This window comes from Sceloporus undulatus, chromosome 1 (genome assembly GCF_019175285.1).
Source record: "Sceloporus undulatus isolate JIND9_A2432 ecotype Alabama chromosome 1, SceUnd_v1.1, whole genome shotgun sequence".
NCBI classification, from domain to species: Eukaryota; Metazoa; Chordata; class Lepidosauria; order Squamata; family Phrynosomatidae; genus Sceloporus; species Sceloporus undulatus.
Genome location: NC_056522.1, coordinates 159,653,189 through 159,674,836, shown reverse-complemented (window position 1 = coordinate 159,674,836; position 21,648 = coordinate 159,653,189). Strand labels below are relative to the sequence as shown.

General features: G+C 39.3%; 1 protein-coding gene across 1 annotated transcript; it reads right to left on the bottom strand.

Annotated features, from left to right (window-relative positions):
• Positions 1 to 2,129: 2,129 nt before the first annotated feature.
• Positions 2,130 to 19,181, bottom strand: DNAJC18 (DnaJ heat shock protein family (Hsp40) member C18). Its single transcript, XM_042445182.1, has 8 exons — positions 19,107 to 19,181; positions 16,714 to 16,900; positions 14,970 to 15,115; positions 12,529 to 12,711; positions 10,871 to 10,983; positions 8,982 to 9,091; positions 6,482 to 6,654; positions 2,130 to 4,278 (listed from the first exon to the last, which is right to left on the bottom strand). Exons 1-8 carry the CDS (start codon positions 19,141 to 19,143, stop codon positions 4,154 to 4,156), a joined length of 1,074 nt encoding a protein of 357 aa, XP_042301116.1. The 5' UTR covers positions 19,144 to 19,181; the 3' UTR covers positions 2,130 to 4,153.
• Between the last annotated feature and the right edge of the window lie 2,467 nt (positions 19,182 to 21,648).

Below are 21,648 nucleotides of genomic sequence, written 5' to 3'. Positions count from 1 at the left end.
TAAGGAGAATCTTTTAACTGAAGGGAGACCAAGCATGTCCTCTATTTCAGCCTTCTGCCCATTTCCCTCCATTTTGGACATGGCTCCTACATTTTTAGTAGTGTTTTGAGCTTTTATTTTCTGTCCAGGAGGGAATCCCAGAATGTCCTCCATTTTGAGCATCATTAAAAAGCATGGGTTTATATATTATAGGAGTGTTTTGAGCTTTTGTTTTGTCTCCAGGAGGGAATTCCAAAATGTCCTCCATTATATATAAAGAATATAATATAATATAATATATATCCAGACTGAGAAACATGGATTTATATTTCATATGTGTGCTTTGAGCTTGTATCCTGTGTCCTCCATTTTTCTTGACTGAAGCATGGATTTGTATTTCTAGGAGTGTTTCGAGCTTTTATTTGACCATGTCCTCCATTTCTCTAGAATGGCTGTCCTCCATTTAACAGTCTCTTGTCATTTGTGGTGAGGGCATATCTAGTCACCCTGCTCTTACTTCACTCCGACAACCTCTTGCAAAGCCTGAGTAAAAAGTGTTGGGACTGAATTGGGAGGCAGTGCCTTGATTTTATTTTACCCACTTCCTTTTCTTTTGAGCAGTAAAAGCAGTGTGAAGCTCCCTCTGATTTCTTCCAGTGCTGTACTGCAAGAGCCACACTTTCCTTATATCAGAAGTGAGCCATACACATAGGCCTATAATGCAGTTTGTCAACACTTCAACTGCCATGACTCTGTCCTATGGAATCCTGGGATTTGTAGTTTTGTGAAGCACTAGTTTTCTATGGCAGAGGCAGCTAAACACCTTGTAAAACTACAAACTTAAGGACTACTTAGGATGGCACTTGTGTGCTTTCACGTCGTTTCTGACCTATGGCAGCCCTAAGGTGAACCTATCATAGTGATCTCTTGGCAAGTTTCTTCACAGGGGTTTGCCTTAGCCATCCTTTGAGGCTGAGATACTGTGACTCACCAAGTCATCTAAGGGGGTTTTCTTTGCAGTTTGTAGAGGGAGTTTGCCATTGCTATCCTCTGAGGCTGAGAGTGTGTGACTTGCCAAAGGACACCCAGTGGGCTTCCATGGCTGACCGCAACACTTGCAGTGTCAAATGGTATTATTTCTACAGTGTAGTTGAACCCTATGAAAGCTTTGGTCAAATAAAATCTATTCATCTTCATGGTGTTAAGATGATGTTTTTGCTGCAGCAGAATAAAACAGACCCTCACCTTGGAAAACTTGCAAAATGCTGAAATCCTAAATTTGTATTTTTGCATGATTTTTACTTACCAAATGCTTTCTTTTAAGAAATAACCAGTGCTGGGACTCAGTAGTGTGCAATTAAGAAAAGGAAGGAATTACAATGTGACCACAAAAGAAGAAGAAAGAAACATGTAGCCGAAACTGGCAACAATTCACAGGAAAATGTATGCAAAATACTATTCCGAGGTCTTCCAAACAAACAGGGACAAACACAGGCAGTTGAATACAGTGGACTGGCTCTAGAGAAGGGTAAAAAGTGGAGATGGAAAAGAGTGGGAATAGCAGAGAGTGCAAAGACTGACAGATAAATGCACAAATCTGTGAGGTGACAGGGCAAGGATCAAAGTTCCCTGAAGCAGAGACGAACAGCAAATGGAAGAAGACAGTGCAACAAAACTGACTGTTGGGTAGGGTCTCCAAGAAACAACATATAAAGCATACATAGACAACCCTCCCTTCCCTCTAGGTCTTTCTCCTTTTCTCAACGACCATACCTGTTTTCAATATATCCACTTTAATATCTCATTGGAATATCAATGTCAATATTTTCCAAGACCAAAAGAGAATTTCCCCCCAAATCTTCCCCAATACCTCTCTACATCCAATCTGTTGATCAAGCAACATACATCTGACTTTTATCATTGAATGTGGAGAGCAAAAGTCCAATCAATGTGTTTCCTTTTTTGGTCTTCTTGTGCCTTATATTTTTATTTTATTTATTTTATTAGAGTACTTATGCCTTGTCCTTCAGCCCTAAAGGCTATCACTATATGATACATAGTGGCTGCAAATCGGCCTTTTAAAAGTTCTGTCTCCAAAAATTGACTAAAGTGGCCTAGTTCGAAACAAATACAGCATACTGAACCTAAGGTAGCTTTAGTATTCATAACTTTTATTTCATTGTCTGTTTCCATACAGCAATAGGTGCCACGTTCATAGCTAAACAATGCATTACATTTAAATATTTTTGTAAAAAAGTGCACACACACGCGCACACACGCACAAAATTGTTTCCCACTTCAAGGGTGCGATTTTCAAAAACTGCATTAGTCCTGTTGCCACTGCCCAAGAGCAAGGCCAAAGTAACAGAATGGATCATTTCAAATCTGCTCATCGCCCCAAGACAGTTCCAGAATGTTTATGCTAGATAAGGAAAACATCTTGTTTACTAGTCATCTGGTGTAACAATACACACCTAAATGGTTTCTAAAAAATGGACTGTACAGTGCAATGATACAATGACCATATTGCCAATGTATATTTACATTCAGAAAGATAAATATCACTAAGCAACTGAAACAAATAGAAAAAAAATATATTAAATTGGGGAGGGATGTGGAATGAGCAAAAACAAATGAAACATTTTCAAATCCCATGCATACTTGGAAATACATTTTAAAATAAGCTATTCCACAAAGGATAAACCAAATCTTGAATTGATGATTCTATGCTATAATCTGTGCTATAGGCTGACCTATAGTCTAACTGGGACAAATAAAAATTACACAATTAATTTTATATATAAAAGGATGCTGGTTTTCCTAAAATTAACAATGTTGTAGTTTGTAAAGTGTCACCGATAAAGCAGGGGTCTTTTCTAATTTTCTCCAAATGGTGGTGTTAAGACACCACATAGAACTACAAAGTCTGACTGTTTTCAGACTCATATCCTTGGGAACATTTGGCATGACTAGTGCCTATGCAAGCGAACATTGGAGGAGAAATTATTGAAATAATTGTTTCGTTACCATGTGTCGGTACCAATTATAGATAAAACCTTTTAAGTATTTCCTTGAAAAACTGGCTATCTTGGAGAACAGCACAGATATTGCAAGGAATGTATAAAGAGATTCAATCATGATGGTGAACTCCTAATTAGAAAATGGATTTAGAAGAAGGTGAAAACTGAGGCTGCCAATGGCAAGCCAGTGAAGCTAAATGGATGTAACTGTTTTCTAGATGCAGGGATTCAGAGCTCTCCAAAATTATAGTGTTAATCCCCCATCACATGATTCTGGTTCAACAACTAAAAAGATACAGATTAAAAATAAAGGCTGCCTGCATCTGGGGGCATTCTGGTAAGCGGGAGAGCACCCACTTCAGCTAAAAGAGCTACTTTTCCAGTTATTATTATGCTTTATTTATATAGCGCTGTAGATTTGCACAGCGCTGTACTTACAAACAATAAAATACAGTACATAAGAGTAAACCTGCCCATGGGGTACAATCAGTGTTTGTTTCTGCATCCCTCCCCATTTTCCATTTACATAATAGCTTTTAGCGTGTGGACAAGGAGTGGATTTTTTTTAACCTTTTAATCTGCAGACCATGCTTAGAACATCCTTCAAAGTACTTTGAGAGTGCTCAATAAATAAATAAATAAATAAATAAATAAATAAATAACCATCACCATCCTTTCAGTGTGGAACAAATCTTGTCCCTCCTATCTAAGCTTTCAGCAACAAGTCACATGAACAGCTGCTTTGGATCAATATGGGAATGACAATGTAAAATGCTGACCAACTATGGATCTTGAACTGAGCAGATTTTGTTCACAGCAAGAACAATGAGCATGATGGTTGTTTCTGGGACTCATGTGCTTGGCACATGGATGGCAACCAAGTATCAAATGACAACATTTGCCAAATGTAATTAATTCTCCAAAACAATCTCTAACATTTAACTACTACCAGGCCTTGGAACCAAATGTACTCAATACATTACAGCATGTGCGGCCTTGCTGGCTCAGTTCATACAGCTCTCTGTACATGTTACAGTACTAAGTCTACATATTATGTTTTGTCTCTAGATTATAAAAAGAAAACAGAGGTAAGCTGAAATTTCGAAAGCACACAGGACTTGTCGGTACTGTTAATTTTTCTCCTTGTGTCTGTGTTAGCGACTCCTTTGTAGTCCTATGATATTGGAGAGCTTTTCACAGTTGTCAAGTGATAGGGATTCAGCTTTTTGCTTCAGTCGCTCATCTCGGTATAGCTTTGCCAAATTAGATAACTCGGATTCTGAAAAATGAAAAAGATGGGTAATAGTTACACTTGGAGGCGTGTGAGATTTCATTTCATTTATTTATCCCTTTTATATGACTTGAGTCCTATTCACAGCTGGAGTACTTTAAACACAGATTGCAAAGAAATGGGAATTGCTGAGGTGGGAGAGGTACACATGAGATAACTTGAATAGATAATTTTTAACCTTTTCTATCTGGTGGTGAGATATCAGAATTACAGAATATATGCGTGCAACTATTATTCTGCAATACCTACAATATGTGCTACAATTCAAGGTGAGGCAATTTATATGTTAAGCCCCATAATGCCATGACTACTTCTAACAGAGAATTTGGACTTGATTATTTAAAACTAACACATGTTTCTGTTCATATGTGACTATAACTGATAGTGGTTTGGTGATACTGAAAAATTATTTATATAAAACTGAAAGTTTGAAAATAGAACCAATTATCTTATTTTTGTGTTAGATTTAAGTGTAATGGAAACAACTGTGGACTTTAATGCTTTGCTCATTTCTGTTGCAGATTTAATTGATGCCTGACTAATAGAAATTAGTTAAATTATACACATTTCTTGAAAATGAATTCACAGTCCTATAAAGCACTGAATTTAAAGACTAAACATAGGCCAGTCTATACTATCATTAGCTGGGAATGCCTTCCAAACATATTGATTGCATACAGTTGTTTGGATGTTGTATTAGTTTGTCCTCTGCCTACTTGGTGCTCAAACTTCCCTTGCCCATATCTTTTCTTCCCTCAAAACACTGATGGCGCAACACTGTCTAACATCTTCTCTCTTTGTGCCTTTTCAACTACTTTTCTCATGTTCCTACGTTATGATATATGTGGTCTTGACTCCCATTATGGTGTTCCTTTCTTTATACAGACTGTCTCTCAACTAGCCTTTCTGCTTCTCCTGCTTTCCTTTCTTGTATATATTTAATTTGAAACAGTCATTAGGTTTTCCCATAATAAATTCTGTTCATTAGCTCATCTTTCTCAGGTATGTCTCTGCTACCCTTCGGAGCCTCAGAACTCTGCCTCATATTCCTATTGTTCTCTTACAGCACTAGCAGGAAATATCTGCCATACCTACAGCTCAATTTCAATTCCGCCCATCCTCTATCACACTGTCATGGAAAAGCACTTCTGGCTGCTGCAAATCACATTTCAATGTGAAAGGTATGCAGCAGACTCATATCTTGTCCAGTTAATACTTTCAGGAATATGATTCTTCTCTAGAACAAGTTATGGCTCTACCATACATCTTGTATCAGAGTGGAAAAGCTGCTTACTTTTTAGCTGTGCTTCTCTGTCGCTGGAATTCAGTGGCATGTCACCAGATTTAAAAATAGGAGCCACAAAAATTGTGACGGCAGAATGCATGTTGCCCATGTGTTGCCCACCTTTCTCCCCAGTGTTAGTGTTTTTAAATTCATTGGGCAAGGAGATATTCAAGACCTCCTTTTACAACAATTCCCTCCCTCCTACACCATAGCCAACGTTTACAATGTCAGAACATGCTCAACGTTTACAATGTCAGAACATGCTCTCCCCACATGGTCAATTAGTGGCTGGGGGAAAAGAGAGGTACCCGGGAAGCATCCAGTGACATGGTTCTGTGGTCAGGAGAAGACTTCATCATCCCAGATTTCCAGTAGGAGATGACAGTATAAATGAGTATTCTAGAGGTTTGGGAGGGTGACATCTTCTCCTGGTTGTGTACGTTCAGCTTGACACTGTCTGGACACTCCAACACCCAAATGGGTGTGGGCTTATCTTCTGGCATTCAAAAGATTGGTATCCCTGAGGCAGAAGGCATAATGGAAAGAAGTATGCTGATGGAATGTCAATTTTTATACAGTCGGCCCTTCTTATACACTGATTTTTTATACACGGATTCAAGCATACACAGTTTGAAAATGTTCCAAATAAGTATAAATTTACCTTGATTTTCCATTTTTTATAAGGGACACCATTTTGCTATGTCATTATATTTAATGGGACTTGAGCATACATGGATTTTGTTATACACGGGGGATCTTGGAACCAAACCCCAGCGTATAACAAGGATCCACTGTATACAGATATTTTACTTACAGATCAGTAGCATATTTAATAGAGTTAGCTGACTACATTATGAGTGCCTGGCACATATGAGGATGCTTAAGAATAAACAAAAGAAAACTTACTTTGTTGTTTTTCTTTCCTGCAGTTAGTCTGGACATGGTCGATGTAATCTTTTTCAATTTGCTTTTCAAGCTCTTCAAGTTCTTCACCATTATAATTATGTTCAAAGTTCTTATCGACATAGTAAGGCACCTGCAAATTCTGAGTTTCCCTAAGAATAGTGTGCCCTAGATTCCTATAAGGGGAAAGCAGTGAAGAATAGTTTTTCGCCCATTAAAAAAGGGAAAGAAAGCTCAGAAAATAAGTTTTGTCACAACAGTATTTCTAGTTAAACTTATCTGAACTTTAAAAAGACTGAAAAAACATTATAACAACCAATTACTGTACATATTTCTTTTTTTCTTTTTTGAGGTTTGTTTCACCCCCATCGTCTTCATTAGCGGAGGGAACTATGAAATTTCCTGCATTCCTCACCACTGGCTATGCTGTCTAGGGCTGCTGAGAGTTGCAGTTCAATAATATCTGGAGGGCCATACAATTTCCATCTCTCATCTACATGACTGTATGGTGCTCATAAGCCTATCCAGTTACTGTAGAATCTACATAAACAGCTGTGAGTAGACACCAAATGAATTAAAGATCTTTCAACTGGTCAGTTGTATGATTAGCCTACATCCCATTTCTGAAATGTAGAGAATTACATAATCAGGAAAATAAAGCAAGCTACCAGAGAACACAAAATTATGCCCTTAAGGAATGCTGAAGTGATGCAATTTAAAATGAACTTTTTCACTATTTATAACTTATTTATCTGTATAAAAAACTATTTTGCTTTTCCTCAGCCTATGGATGACTCAGGGTGGCCTATATTCACTTTAATAATAAAAAAGGGAAAAGACAGCTTGGCAGGGGGGACATATGTGTTCTGCATGAGGCAAGATGTTCCAAAATAATAATACAACTACAGAGAAGACTGATCTTTTATTGAAATGAACTGTTTCTCTACTCTTGGCAGGACAAGGAAAATGACTTCTCTGCTTTATACTAGGGAACAAGAAGGATGGTATGGGAGGAAGCAATTCCTCAGCTATCCTGGGTTCAAGCCATTTAGACACTTACTGAATTCCAAGAGCTATTTTTCGATTCTTATTTTCTCTTCTAGTATATATATTTCTTTTTTAAAACAGTCAACCATCTTTTACTTCTGCATATCCTCTCTTGTTGTTGTTTTTGTGTGCAAACATAGCTTAAGTAACTACTCACCAGTTAGAACTGGAATGTTTTTCTGCTAGGCTTTTATTTAAGTTTACTTTACATGAAACTCTGAACAAGTCAATCCATTATTAACAATTTTATATCTCTTCTTTGGCATTAGACTGTACAAATAGGGCTCTTCTTTCTGAGTAGTAACTGGCACTGTGGATCCCAATAATGTATTCAACTATTGTAACTAAAGAAGCAGTTGTCTCACTTCCCAATATTCCAAGGTAATGTTTTATTCATGCTAAGAGAAAATATCTCAAGTCTGATCCAAAAACAAACAAACAGCTTCATTTATACACCACTTCACACTGAACTAACAGTGTCTAAGCAGTTTACAACTGTAAGCTAATTGCCCCCAACAATCTGGGTACTCATTTTAGCCACCTCCTCAGAAGGATGCAAGGCTGAGTCAAGCTTGAGCCCTTTCACTGATACCGAACTTGCAACCTTATGGTTTTGAGTGAATGCCTGCAGTACAGGCATGTAACCACTGCGCCACCAAGGCTTAATAATGCTTACAGTAAATCCATTTAAATTAAGAGAATAAATTAATCATGTGTGAATTAAATCTCACAGATTTCAGTGTATGTACTGCATTGCAAGACTGGAGGGTCATTCAGACATGGGTTTTTTTAGTGGAATAATGTGAATAACCTCATTCATGCATTCCAGGTTTGTTCCTCTCACTATGGAATCACAACTGTGACCATCTCTGCGAGTGCACTTGCTCACACATGCCAGCACTCGAATAAACATGGAGTTGATGATGTGAATGTATATGAAACTCATTCAAGGCATGCAGAGTTTAATCTCAAGTCTATTTGCATCAATTATTCATACTTCCAACAATGCGAATCTTTTTTAAAAGCTCGGAAAAAATCCGGTATTGATTATTCCAGGGTTAAGTGGGGGTTTTGACAGCCTTCCCCCAAACATAATTGGGTGCATTTGGGATACACGTGAACAATGGAGATTCAACCTGGATTATTTCCACTGTCTGAATAACCCCAAGGTGTGGAACCAATCCTTAGCTCTTACATTGCAACCACTAAACCCATAGAACTTCATTTAACACAGAAATCCAGTCTCCCTATTGGAAAATAGATGTTGATGGAAAGATTGGCTATAAATGTGCCTTTTCATCTTTTAAAAGCTTTAATCAGCTTCCCAGTTTCATTGCCATTCACATATAACAAACAACAGATCTTGTCTAACTTCTGTACTGGAAACATTAGTATCAAGAAAGCCTTAAAAAACTAGATTCTCCTAGAAGAAACAAGGAAAGATTTTGTGACTTACGATTTGTAGAAGAGGCTGTAGGGTGGATTAGTAGCCATCAGCTGAGTTACTACTGACACCACTATTATGATAAAGACTGGTAGTAACTGGATAAATGCTGAGTAGCTATTCTGGAAATTAAAACTATGGTTAGAGACTCATACAAGCTAGGAACAGAAAAATCACTTTTGTAAAGATAAAAAGGTAAAACAACACAAGGTGGACATATTAGCTAGCAACTAGTTCTTTTAAGATGGACTCATTAAAGACTGAAGTTAAGAGAAAAAAGTATTGATGAATACTTACTATTTCTAATCAAGCTCTTTATAGTAATACAAATCATGTGATAAGAACAGAGCAGCTTTCAGATTGCTTTCTAAGGCATTCAGGAAGAATTAATCCCTCACAGACATTTCTTCAGCTTTTATATACATCATGCTGCCTTGAGTTGGTCATATCATCACTACTCCACACACTATTTTCTATCATGTTATTTGGTGTTATTTAATTCTGATGACTAAATTATTGTTTTCTCATACATGCAAACTGGAGTGCAAGAGGTTAATTATGGGATTAAGGCTGATTCTTCCAATAAATTATTGCAGAGGTGTCCCATGGGCTACATGCCTTTTTTGTGGTGTGTACAGGATACAGTAATGGAGTCTGATGGCAGAGATAATGATTAAGAATCTTGCTCAACTATGAAATTAATGGGTGATCTTGCACACATAACTTTCTTTCACCTTCACAGCCTATTAGCAAGAAAAAAAATGTATTGTCTTGGCAGTGTAGATTGGCAGACATAAATATGTGGAAAGTATTTAGAAGCAATACAAACAATCAGAACGAAAATGCTATGAAATGATGCACAAATATATATAAGGTTCATCCACAAAATTACCATCTGGTATGGTTAAGTCTGATACAATACAGATTGATTATCCTTTGTCTGAAATGCCTGGGACCAGAAGTGTTTTGGGCTTGGGACTTTTTAAGATTTTGGAATACCCAAGTAAGCATAGTATGTATCTGTACTATATTTGTGAGGCTGGAGGGACACACAAGGATCTGTGAAATGGCGGGATTGTCTTTCTGCTGCCAACCACTTGCTTCTGTAGTCAAGACAGTGGCTGTGATACTCCTGCTTATTTGTCTCTCCCTAGCTTCATGTCTTGTTCATTCAATACTTGTGTTGTGTATGAAAAGAGAGGCTGGAGAGAGACTAAGGCCTGTTACAGACTGCCAAAATAAAGCTGCTTCGGGTCTCTTTGGAGGTATGCTATTTAAATGATGCATGGGTACTAAGAGTCTGGAGGTCGCGCCAAAGCCACACTCCATTCCTAAGCACTGGAGTGCAGCTTCGGTGCAGCTTCCGGATTCTTAGGATGCATGCATCATTTAAACAGCATACCTCCAAAGAGACCCGAAGCAACTTTATTTTGGCAGTCTGTAACAGGCCTAAGTATCTGAGAGATGACAGAGCAGGAATGCCATAGCCTCCACCTCCAAGGCAGAAGTGGGTGGCTGGCAGCAAAAACTTTTGCTTTAGGGAGGTTTTTGGATTTCTGGAATAGGGGTGCTCAACTTATATTTGTTTTACCTGATGTAAGTCCCATGGGGTTTAGGAAGAGACGTTAAATTCTTATGCATATGTGAATAAAAACGCACATAAGCCTAAGAATTTATCTCCTTCCTTTGCATCTGTCAAAAGGTTACTCCATAGTATCAAAATAATTCTTAGTAAATATACTGGTTGAGTGCCATAGAATTAAATGTCATAAGAGCAACAAATACCACTTCCTTTCAAAAATGGTTCAAATATTACCGAATTATAAGCAATACCAGATTTGTTAGTAACAAACAGGCAGGAGCTGTTTAATGGGCTATCACACAATAAGTATCCAAATTACCTGCGGTCTAGTTTCTTCCTCTTCTTCCTCTTGTGTCCAAGTCCTCTCATGTCTGTTCCTTTGCTGAAAACATGGGGGATCCATGGGTGAATGTGAAAACATGTGTATATTCCCTTTAAAAAAAAAATAAAGGAAAAAAGAATTTGTTTGTTTATTTATTTTTATCTATCCTAGTTCGGATTATTACTCCTAGCACAATAATCTTAAATTTCATTTTAAAGTGTTCTAGCCTTCTGTGGTTATAGAAAGAACAGCTTGGCCTGGATTCTGACTTGTATTTCATTCAATGGGTGAATTACCTCTGTTCCGCCAAGGGATTCTGATACAATGGAAGTTCCTACTAGTGCAATAGAAGAGGTGATTCCCCTTTCACCTTGCAGATCCCTGGGGTCATCTTTCCCAGGATTCCAGAAGATTTCCAAATTCCCTGAAGAAGATTTTAAAGGGTCTCCAAGGAGAGAGAGAACCAGCAGAAACTGCCTCTCTATTTTACTACCAATTTAAGTATCCTGAGTGATATCCTTGGTATCCAAAACTGTGCTTCCTAAAAGCAGACAAGATTGGAACTAACTATTTGTATTTTACAGTTCAGCTTTTTATTTTTAAAAAAATATTGAGTGGCACTATTAACACTTCAAAGTGCGACTAATGAAGAAACAGGCCAGGCACAAAACACACATTTCCTACCAGTTGAGTGCTTGTCTTAGGTCAGACATAGGGAACATTTGATCTTCCAGATATTCTGGCCTACAACTCCATAACTGTTATTATTGGCAATACTGAATTGAGTCTGACAGGTGGTATAACCAAGGTATTTAGAGGTCAAATGTTCCACAGCCCTAGGGTAAGCTGAAATGTAAAGTCTAGTAAGACTGATATAATTTGTATAATAAGTATAGTATAACACTAGTATAAGAAGTGAATCGTTAAGAGTGAATCTAGACTATGTATTTGAGAAGAGCCAAGTTATCCCTGCCCCTTTTGCACAGGCACAGTGTTATACCCTTGTCAAAGTGAGAGGAGCATCATATTCTTTGCTATGCTAACATTGTTAAAGCATTTGGTGGCTGGCATTACTGTTGTTCACCAAAGAAATATAACTAGGTCGTTTTCTGAAGGTCTCAAATGATGACAGAACACTGGATTTGGAAGCGCTCATAGTAGCTAAATGCCAAGGAAGATTAAAAAAAGTAACAGCAACTTATCCAGCTTTGAGAGCTTTGGACATTGTGTGGAATTACTATTCTAGATATTACTTGGTGATGTTGTTAACTGCCTCAAGTAGGCCCCAACTCATGGCAGCCCTATGGACAAGAAATCTCCAAGCCCCACTATCCTCAACCACTCTGCTTAGGTCCTACAGGCTCAGGCCCATGTCCTCTCCGATTGAGTCTATCCACCTGGCATGTGGTCTTCCTCTCTTTCTGTTCCTTCTACCATTCCTAGCACTATAGTCTTTTCTAATGATGTGGCCAAAGGATAACACCCTCAGTTGTGTCATGTTTGCTTCCAGAGAGAGTTCAGGTTTGATAAGTTCTAAGACCAATTTATTTTTTACTATTTGTTAATATTGGCTACATAGTATTATTATACATATTTTAATAAAAAGCAGCAGATTTTGCTGTCCTTCAGAGAATATCCAGGAAAGGAAAATTCACCTGTTGGAAAGTTCCCTCCAAAAAACATATTAAATATTTCTTCTGGTGTGATGTCTGCCTCAAATTCTCTGTAATAGTTATAACGCCTGGGCAGGTTGATGTAAGGTTCTTCTTCATCTCCATACTGGTCGTACTGTAATCTCTTTTCCGGATTGCTCAAAACTGCAAAAGCTGTTCCTATGGCTGTAGTGCAGAAGAGAAGGGAAGGGGGGGAAAAGCTGTATTTTTGCCAGTGATCATGAAGTCTTCATCAACACATTATATTGGAGTAAAATATGTTTGCGTTATACCATGAGTGGGAATTTGACAGAATTTCCAGAAGTTGTTGAACTGCAACCTCCAGTTTTGTCACCCTCTATGCTGGCTAGACTGCTGGGAGTTGCAATCCAACTTCTGTAGAATTCTAACCGCTGAATTAAGGCACAGAAAAGGGATTCGAAGTAGTGAAACATGACAGAACAGCATGGCAATAATTCCTGGTTCTGCATTAATGACAGAGCATTTGCATCCCACTTTTCTAAAATGCTCTGGCATTTTACTGATTTCACAGTATTTTAAAACACACTAGCCTTCTTGCTTGCCTGAATCATCTTTATGGAAATCCCACAGTAAGCAACCAAATTCAGAATCAGCTTCCCCTTTTAAGAGACATATAACATTAACATATAGTATTAATTTAGTGAGAATCAATAAAATGATGGGCAATTGAAGTCAAAAAAACTTTTTGCAAACACTTAAACGGACTACTGAATTGAGATTTGTAGGCATTTGTATAACAAGATACAGTAATTTGGATAGGAACACTTTAGATTCTTTAAAGAAAATACCGTTGGTTAGACCTGGAGCTGAACAAGCAGCTAGAAAGAACACAGAAAAGGACAACTAAAATGATTAAAGGATTACAACAACTTTCTGTTGATGAAAGAAAGAAAAAAACCAAGGAAGGGAAGACATAATAGAGGCGTATACCTCTGAACAAATCTTGCCAAGAAACCCCGTGATATGTTAGCCTTAGGATAGCTATAAGTCAGAAGCAATTTAAAGGCACACAACAACAACTAAAATTATGCATGTTCTTGAGAAAGCCGATAGAGGAGCTCCTCCTATCACCACACACACACAGGTAGAAGCCAAGATTACCAACTGAATGTGGAAAATTTGGGACAGAGAATAGGAGCTATTTATTCACACAGCACACAGTTAGGCAGTAAAATTCCCTGCTATAACATGTGGTGATGGCTCTGAACTTGGGACAGCTTTAAAAAATCATTGAGATAGGGACATCAATAGCTACTAGTCAGAATGGCTAAGTATTACCTCCAGTATCAGAGACCTTTGTACACAACATCAGTCCACATCTGTATATCAGTTGTTGGGGGATACAGGACCAGAAACCACAGTTGTACACCTGTCCTGGTTGTGGGTTGAGATATTTGGAAACTACAATCATCCATATTGTCTAGATACAACTTTCTCTTTAGTAATACTTGCATTCTAATGCCTAATCATGTGTTGGAAGACTAGCAAAGATAAGTAACTGTATATGGTCCAATAAAAATATGAATGGGTATCATCAAACCATTTAGTAGATGGAATTTGGAAAGATGTGCCATTTGCCATATTTGGTTTTACTTCTAAACTGTTAAATTAATTGAGACAGCTAAATAGTTTTAAGATGGCAATGATAAATTATATATGGCTTTCAAACAATCATATGTTAAAAAATCCTATTAAACAATTCATTTTTATTTTTAAAACACCTACACAAATAAGTTGGCAATTTTATTCTAAAAACATTTAAAGTTATCCTATATAAAGACTGTAGTTGATTTTTTTGCTGTTCTTGCCAAACAAGACATTTCTTGTAAATTCAGAAAAGAAAGATCAATTAAAAATAAGAGATTCGTTGTCAAGGAAAGTTATTCTATTTACCAATATCTAGAAATTACTTAATTCAACCACCATTAAAATATATGAAACCAGTTCTTTATGAAATACACTTTGTGCCTTTTGACCAATAGTACTGGGCACATAGTCTGGAATATTTAGGCACAGGATCTTATATTTCTATAAGTCACAGCCAAAGTATTGCCCCCGATATTCAAAATCTTTTGACAATTCTACCACATTTTATTCACCTTGAAGCAGTAATAGGTCTAGTGTTCACAATACAGTATGTCATATTCAATTGATTTACTTTTACTGAACATGTTTTTAATTGGTGAGTTTTAATATTTTAACTGTAAATTTTTAATGCCATTTGTTTAGTTCTGTTTTAGTGAACAAGCAGGATATAACATGAATAGTATAAAAAGCACTGTACTGGGAAAGAGAAATATGCTTTTCTCAGCATACCAATGTGCAAAAGAATATCTCTTAATTTATCAACAGAACACATATTTTTGTCACTTCAACTGCCCGATCCAGACTTTTTAACATACCTTTAAATGCATCTGTTGCTCCTGGAGCACAGTTCTTGTCTGGGTGAAATTTCAGAGCAAGTTTTCGATAAGCTTTCTTTAGCTCTTCATCATTTGCATCCCTCCCAACGCCAAGAATTTCATAGTAATTCTTACTGTTCTTTATTCTATGAAATGAACACACTTTTAAATTGTGTATCTTTACCAAAACAGCAATCATAGATGACTTCTGGGTAATGCCTGCATTAAGTCTTTAATTATATAAAAGGAAAAGTGGCAGCCAATACAAGTTTCAGACCTCTCTGCCTATAGGGAAGCTATCACAATCTTTTTTCCCCTTTGGATGTGCTTCATTGATTGCTAGTCCTTTGACCAATCAGAAATAGTCAAACATTGGCCTGTTACAGACTGCCAAAATAAAGCTGCTTCGGGTCTCTTTGGAGGTATGCTGTTTAAATGATGCATGCATCCTAAGAATCCGGAAGCTGCACCAAAGCTGCACTCCAGTGCTTAGGAACGGAGTGTGGCTTTGGCGCGACCTCCGGACTCTTAGGACCCATGCATCATTTAAATAGCATACCTACAAAGAGACCCAAAGCAGCTTTATTTTGGCAGTCTGTAACAGGCCATTATGTTCAATGTGGACTTTAAAAAACTCTTCATTCTGATTCTTGCAGAACAAGAACGATGCATGCTGGTGCTGATATTTATCCATCTTACCCTTAATTTTAAAGGAAGGGAACCCAGATGGCTAGCTAATGCTATTACAAAGTTGACTGCATTCTGGAAGAAAAGACATTTTAAATAAATAAGCAAATAAAACCTTAACTTAGGCCCTGAGTATATAGGTCAGGAAAACATGGGCTGAACCTATTCTGTTCTGGTCAGGGTGCTCACCTGGATCAGTCCCTGTGCCGATTCGGGAACCTGCTATTGGCATGCACTCCATACCTTTCTGCACTGTTGCTCTTACTATGGAGCTCCCCATTGCAGCATCTGACACAGAAACAGGGCACTTGGCTGCACCCACACGGCCAGCACCTGTTTCCATGTCACATGCAACGACAGGCAGCTTCCCAGTAGGAGTGACACATTGCTGAAAGGTAAGGCATGTCTGGGAGCCATAGCAAACTGGGGGTCAAATTTACTCAAATTAAGGGTTGTTTGCACAGGATCAAGCCAGTCTGACAGGATCTGGCGTTATCCTGGCCCTAGGGTTTCCAAACAGTCTGATGAGAGGCCAGGGGGGAACACAGACCTTTTGGCTCATGTTGACAGCCCATTACTCTCATGTATTATATCAGCAAACAAGATGTAAATTAAATAGAAAATATTTAACCCAAGCTCAACACACGTTATAGGAATCTAGAATGTGAGAAGCATGAATTAGGGGAAGCTACAAATAGTAAAACAAGAAATTGAACCTTTCAACAATGCAATACTTGGGGTGAGAGGGCTAAAATGTACAGGAATGGGACTTCTGAGTCAGATAATTACACAGTGTTTTACTTACATAGGCAATGAAAATCAAAGAACAAATGGGGTGGCATTAATAGTGAGGAGAGATGTAGTAAAAGCAGTCAAAGGATATAATGCAAAGTCTTACCAAATAATATCACTAAGAGACCCATCAATATAACTAAATGTTGTACTGGAGAAGAGTTCTACATATACCGTAGATTGCTAAAAAGACAAGCCGAACAACTCCAAAACATCTGGAGCGTATCCATCTTATTTGGAGAAAGATGAGAACTTTCCTATTTACCTTTGTACCCCAAGTAACTGTTCCTTGGTGTAAGTGATGCTTCCTTCCCCAGGCGCTGACTGAGTCCTTCCATTGTCAGAGACATGCTCTTTCTTCATCCTCAAGCAGTCACTACAACCACAGTAGTCAAAATTGTCTTGCACTTCCTCTGATGGACATGGATTTCTTCTGAGCTCATCAATTAGTGCTGCAATGAAAGCCAAATTTCTTATTAGTACATTTTCCAACGTGGAACACATAATGATATAGTTCAGAACACACAAGCATAACAAAAGTGAGGTGGAAAGACGTTATTATCATCAACTACGAACTATATTGGCCTCCATCAACCTGGTGTACTTCAGATGTTTGTCCTGGAATAAGTAGATGCAAAGTCACTAGCCTGAGGAAGGCTGAACTATATAGTACACAAGAACTCAGCTGGATCAGACTGTTGTCAAGAATCATATTTCAAACAGTAGCCAGCATGTGGTTCTTGAACACCTACTACAGGGAGGAAGAGAAAGACAACCGGCCCCCAATAAGCGACATTTCGAGGAATACTGTCCGTGAAACACTGACTGTTCTGTAACTGGATATAGCTATCATGGTAGATATCCATCAATTGACTTCTAGCCCTGACACAAAAATATTAAAAGAGAAGGATCTATTACAAACATCCAGGATTTGTTCATTTAGTTACTTCCTTTCTGCCTTCCACAGCCAATATCAACATCTGCTCTCTTCCCTTTCAAAACATCTGTAAAATGTTGAAAATGGGAAGATTATTTCCATGCTAAATTGTCCTCTAGGAACTCTACTTCCTTCTCTCATTTGCCCTACTCTGTTAATTCCTAAAATCTAGTCTGTTTCACCCTCCAATAGCCCCAGACATAGCAGAGGAAAAGATGTGTTAATGTTGTCTAGTTCCTTTATTGTTAGTGTATTGTTAAAAATTAAAATACTGACACCTTACAGACTATTTTAAAATATGTATTGACACAAGCTGTTGCAGGCAAGATGCATGAATAGTGACATCCTTACCTAGCAGATTATCTTTTACAGGCACAAACACATGATTAAAGGAAAATAGCAGTGGACAGCAGTAGTCCTGCACTATTTCTATGCAAAGCTCAAAAGTATATATACTGTGGATCCTTGGTATCTGCTACGGTTTGTTTCCAGGCCCCTCCCATGAATACCAAACTCCATGGATGCTCAAGTCCTATTAAATATAATGGGGGTAGTAAAATGGTGTCCCTTACATAACATGGCAAAATTTAGGTTTGAATTTTAGAACTAATTAGATAGAAAGAAAGAAAGAAAGAAAGAAAGATAGATAGACAGACAGACAGACAGACAGACAGACAGACAGACAGACAGACAGACAGACATGCTGGAACTGATGGATAAAGAATCCGTGGATATGGAGGGCCAATTGAACAGTCCTTCATTTCCCTGTACAATTGAACTTAATATACAGGCTGCACCCGCACTGCAGAGATAATCCAAGTTGACACCACTTCAACTGCCCTGGCTCAGTGCTGGGGAATCCTGGGAACTGTAGTTTATTGTGACACCAGGGCTCTCTGACAGAGAAGGGTAAATGTCTCACAAAACTAGTTCCCAGAATTCCCTAGCAGGGAATAATTGAGTTATGGGGTATGTATGTCCTCTTTTTAATTGTAAGCCGCCTCGATTGTCTCTGACAGAGAGGCGGGCTAAAAATAAAGCTGCTATTATTATTATTATTATTGAACCATGGCACTTAAAGTGATGCCAGATTGGATTATTTCTGCAGTGTGTTTTGGACCTATAGTTAACAAGGAAAGTTGCTTCTCTCTTTCTGTGGATAATATATATTTATGGAATATATATATATATATATATATATATACTGTATATATATATTACTCTGTGTGTGTGTATAATGTATACTACGTACACACATACAGATGTCCTATATATACAGGGCTATACAGTTGGCCCTCTGTGGAATTCTGGGAACTGTAGTTTTGTAAGACATTTAGCCTTCTCTGCCAGAGAGCTCTGGTGCCACCATAAACTACAGTTCCCAGAATTCCACTGAGCATTGATCCAGGGCAATTAAAGTGGTTTCAAACTGGGATTATCCCTGTAGTGCGGAGGCAGCCCCAAATACCTCAATGTCCCTAAAAGGTACTGCTTTCCTTCCTGCAGCCAGACATATGGCAACAGATGTACCAAGGTGCCAAGGGGCCATTGGGCATGGCACTCGCCCCTCCATCCCATCCAAGAGGATTCCCATCCGACCACAGCCCCGGCGTTTTTAAATTTCATTTTTAAAAAACCATTTTTAAAAACCTTTGAACTCCGCCTTTCTACCAACAACGGGGCTCGAGGCGGCTCACCACAACGGCGACGTGTTTATTTACCTTCGGCCCAGCGCTCCCCAGGACTCAGCACGGCCATCTTCCATTGGAATGGAACCAGGGTCCTGGAGGAAAGGGGGCGGGGCCAGGCCGGCGCTCACGTGACCCGCCGCGCAAGGCACCCTGGGCGTTGTAGTCCCCGCCATCCCCCAATTGTCGTTTAAAAGGACCCTACTAGGTTCATATCGCCGCCTGAAGCAGGGTCTTCACCATAGAGTCGCCGACGGCCAGAGCGGCCGGAAGTGGCAAATGCCAACTCCCATCATATTTTCATGTTGTGTGCCTTCAAGTCATTTCCAATTTATGACGTGGCAAGATTTGCTCAGATTTGTTTGCCATTTCCTTCCCCTGAGGCTGAGAGAGTGTGACTCGCCCAAGGTCACCCAATGAGCTTTATGCTTGAGCAGGGATTTGAACCCTGATCTCCAGAGTCCTGGTCCAAGACTGAAATCCCTGAAGCCATATGTCTCTGAAACAACAACAACAACAATAATAACAACAACATTTTGTTTATATGCTGGATTGAGGTGGTTTACAACATCGAGTAAAACAGTACAAAATACAACACACAAGATACATCCCATTAATCCCCCTCATCTGTACTACAATAAAATATCATTAAATGGTCCAAGAATTAAAAGAATTAAGGATTAAAAGAATTACAACAGTAATTAGTTTACTTACATTGACAATTTTTTTAAAGTAACTTCGGATACATTTAATTATAAGGGAGGTTTTCAAAGCCCAGGAAATGTCCATTTGCATCTCACCAAGGATTCTAAAACCCAGATAGAGAAGTACCCTTCTCCCTCCACATTTGCTGGGGTTAGGGGCACAGGACCCTTGTGAATGTGGAAAAACCACAAATAACAAAAACACTTATGTTTTTACCCAAAAGAGCACCTCTCTAGGAATCTCTAGGTCGTCCAGTGCGACTCTGTGGTCAATGTCTTCCCCTGAGGCTGAGAGAAACTGACCATAGAACTGCACTGGGGGAGCTGCAAATGCCTAGTGGGGTGTCCTTTCTATGAATCTCTAGGTCCTCCAGGGCAACTTTGTGGTCAACATTAGCCAGACATTGACCATAGACTTGCACTGACTTAAGCCGCTGACTTCTGTATGTCATAGTCTGCATGTCGTGGGCCCTACTACCCAGACTCTGTACTTAGACCACTGTTCCACTCAGGAATCCCATTTCTATTCTAGGGCCAGCCTTTTCTCTCAAGGCCTCTTTTACACAAGCTTCCTCAGCAATCTGGAAGTGCCCTTTTCTTCAGGTCTCACCAGATATTTGAGGCAATCATGAGTATAGTACAACCCTCATATCTATGGATTCAGTATCCATGGTTTCACGTCATTTATTGTACTTGCTAAGGACCCTGAAGTGGTGGTAAGATAAAAGGGAGGATCAGTGAAGGCTGTTGGCTCCAATGTCAGCAGGACAGTAAAACTGATGTAGGTTTTAACATAAGTTTTAAAGGCACCTCCAATGTGTTGAAAATTGTCTCCAAAATAGCTTTGGCACCTTGGATGGGTCCTTTAAAAACCCAGAGCTAATTCACCATAGATATCAAAGCTATCAGCTTTTACTGGAGAGGTAGGATTTAGACTTGGGATTCTGTCCAGGTCAGTTTTCTGAAACTTATAGTCCTCCAGACCTAGGGTTGCCATAACCCAGGACCTCCAAATCGGGACAAATGTAGGACACATTTTTCAAATGTAGGACTTTTTTTTTATAAGGGCAGAGGAGGCTTCCTCTGCCCTTATAAAAAAAAATGTCCTACATTGGGCCTCTGAAGGGACCAGGCAGGAGGGAGGAGACCGCGGGGAGGCGGGGAGGATGACACGCGCTCCGCCTCCACCTTTGTTTCCTCCATGTGGCCTGGGCGCGGAGGGGGCGGAGGAGGAGGAGGTGGGCGGCCCGTGGGGAGGCAGCACCTCCCCCTTCGCCTCCTCTACCCCAGGCCTCGCTGCCCTCCTCTTCCTCCACCTCCTCCATGCGGTGGAGGAGGAGGAGGACAGTGAGGCCCTGGGTTGCAGCGCAACCCAGCTGCAACCAGGGTTGTCCCGGTTTTTGGCAGCACCCGGGCCGGGAGCGGGCAAGTGCCGGCAAAACCGGGAAAATCCCGGTTGCAACCGGGTTATGGCAGCCCTATCCAGACCCCATCGTTGTCTGAGATAAAGGAGCAAATGGTGCTCCACACTGCAGCTCCCAGTGCACAGTACAGAAGGCCAGCCATGCCATTTTGACACCCAAAGCCATGCTGGCTGGGGATAACGGGAGATGTGTATAACATATCCTGAGGGCACCAGGTTGGACAGAATTCTTTGATGGTATTCATGAATGCTGAGCAGGCTAAGGAGATGGATTGTTTGTATGTGAACATAGAATTTCCACAGAGTTCTTGGCTCACAAAAACGTACCATTTTCCACCACTGCTGCTGTCTTTCATCTTGTGACTGGATTCAAACTGTACTGTATGCATTCTGGGATCCCTTCTGTTAGAAAGTACCACTGAAATGCCAAATCTTATTCATTAATAAA

Coding starts and splice junctions, on each gene's coding strand:
- DNAJC18 (XM_042445182.1), bottom strand. CDS start 19,143: ATGGCCGTGCTGAGTCCTGGGGAGCGCTGGGCCGAAG. Junction 9,092..10,870: donor AGGAAGAAACTAGACCGCAG/GTAATTTGGATA, acceptor TTTAATTTCCAG/AATAGCTACTCAGCATTTAT. Junction 6,655..8,981: donor TACAGCCTCTTCTACAAATC/GTAAGTCACAAA, acceptor TTCCCCTTATAG/GAATCTAGGGCACACTATTC.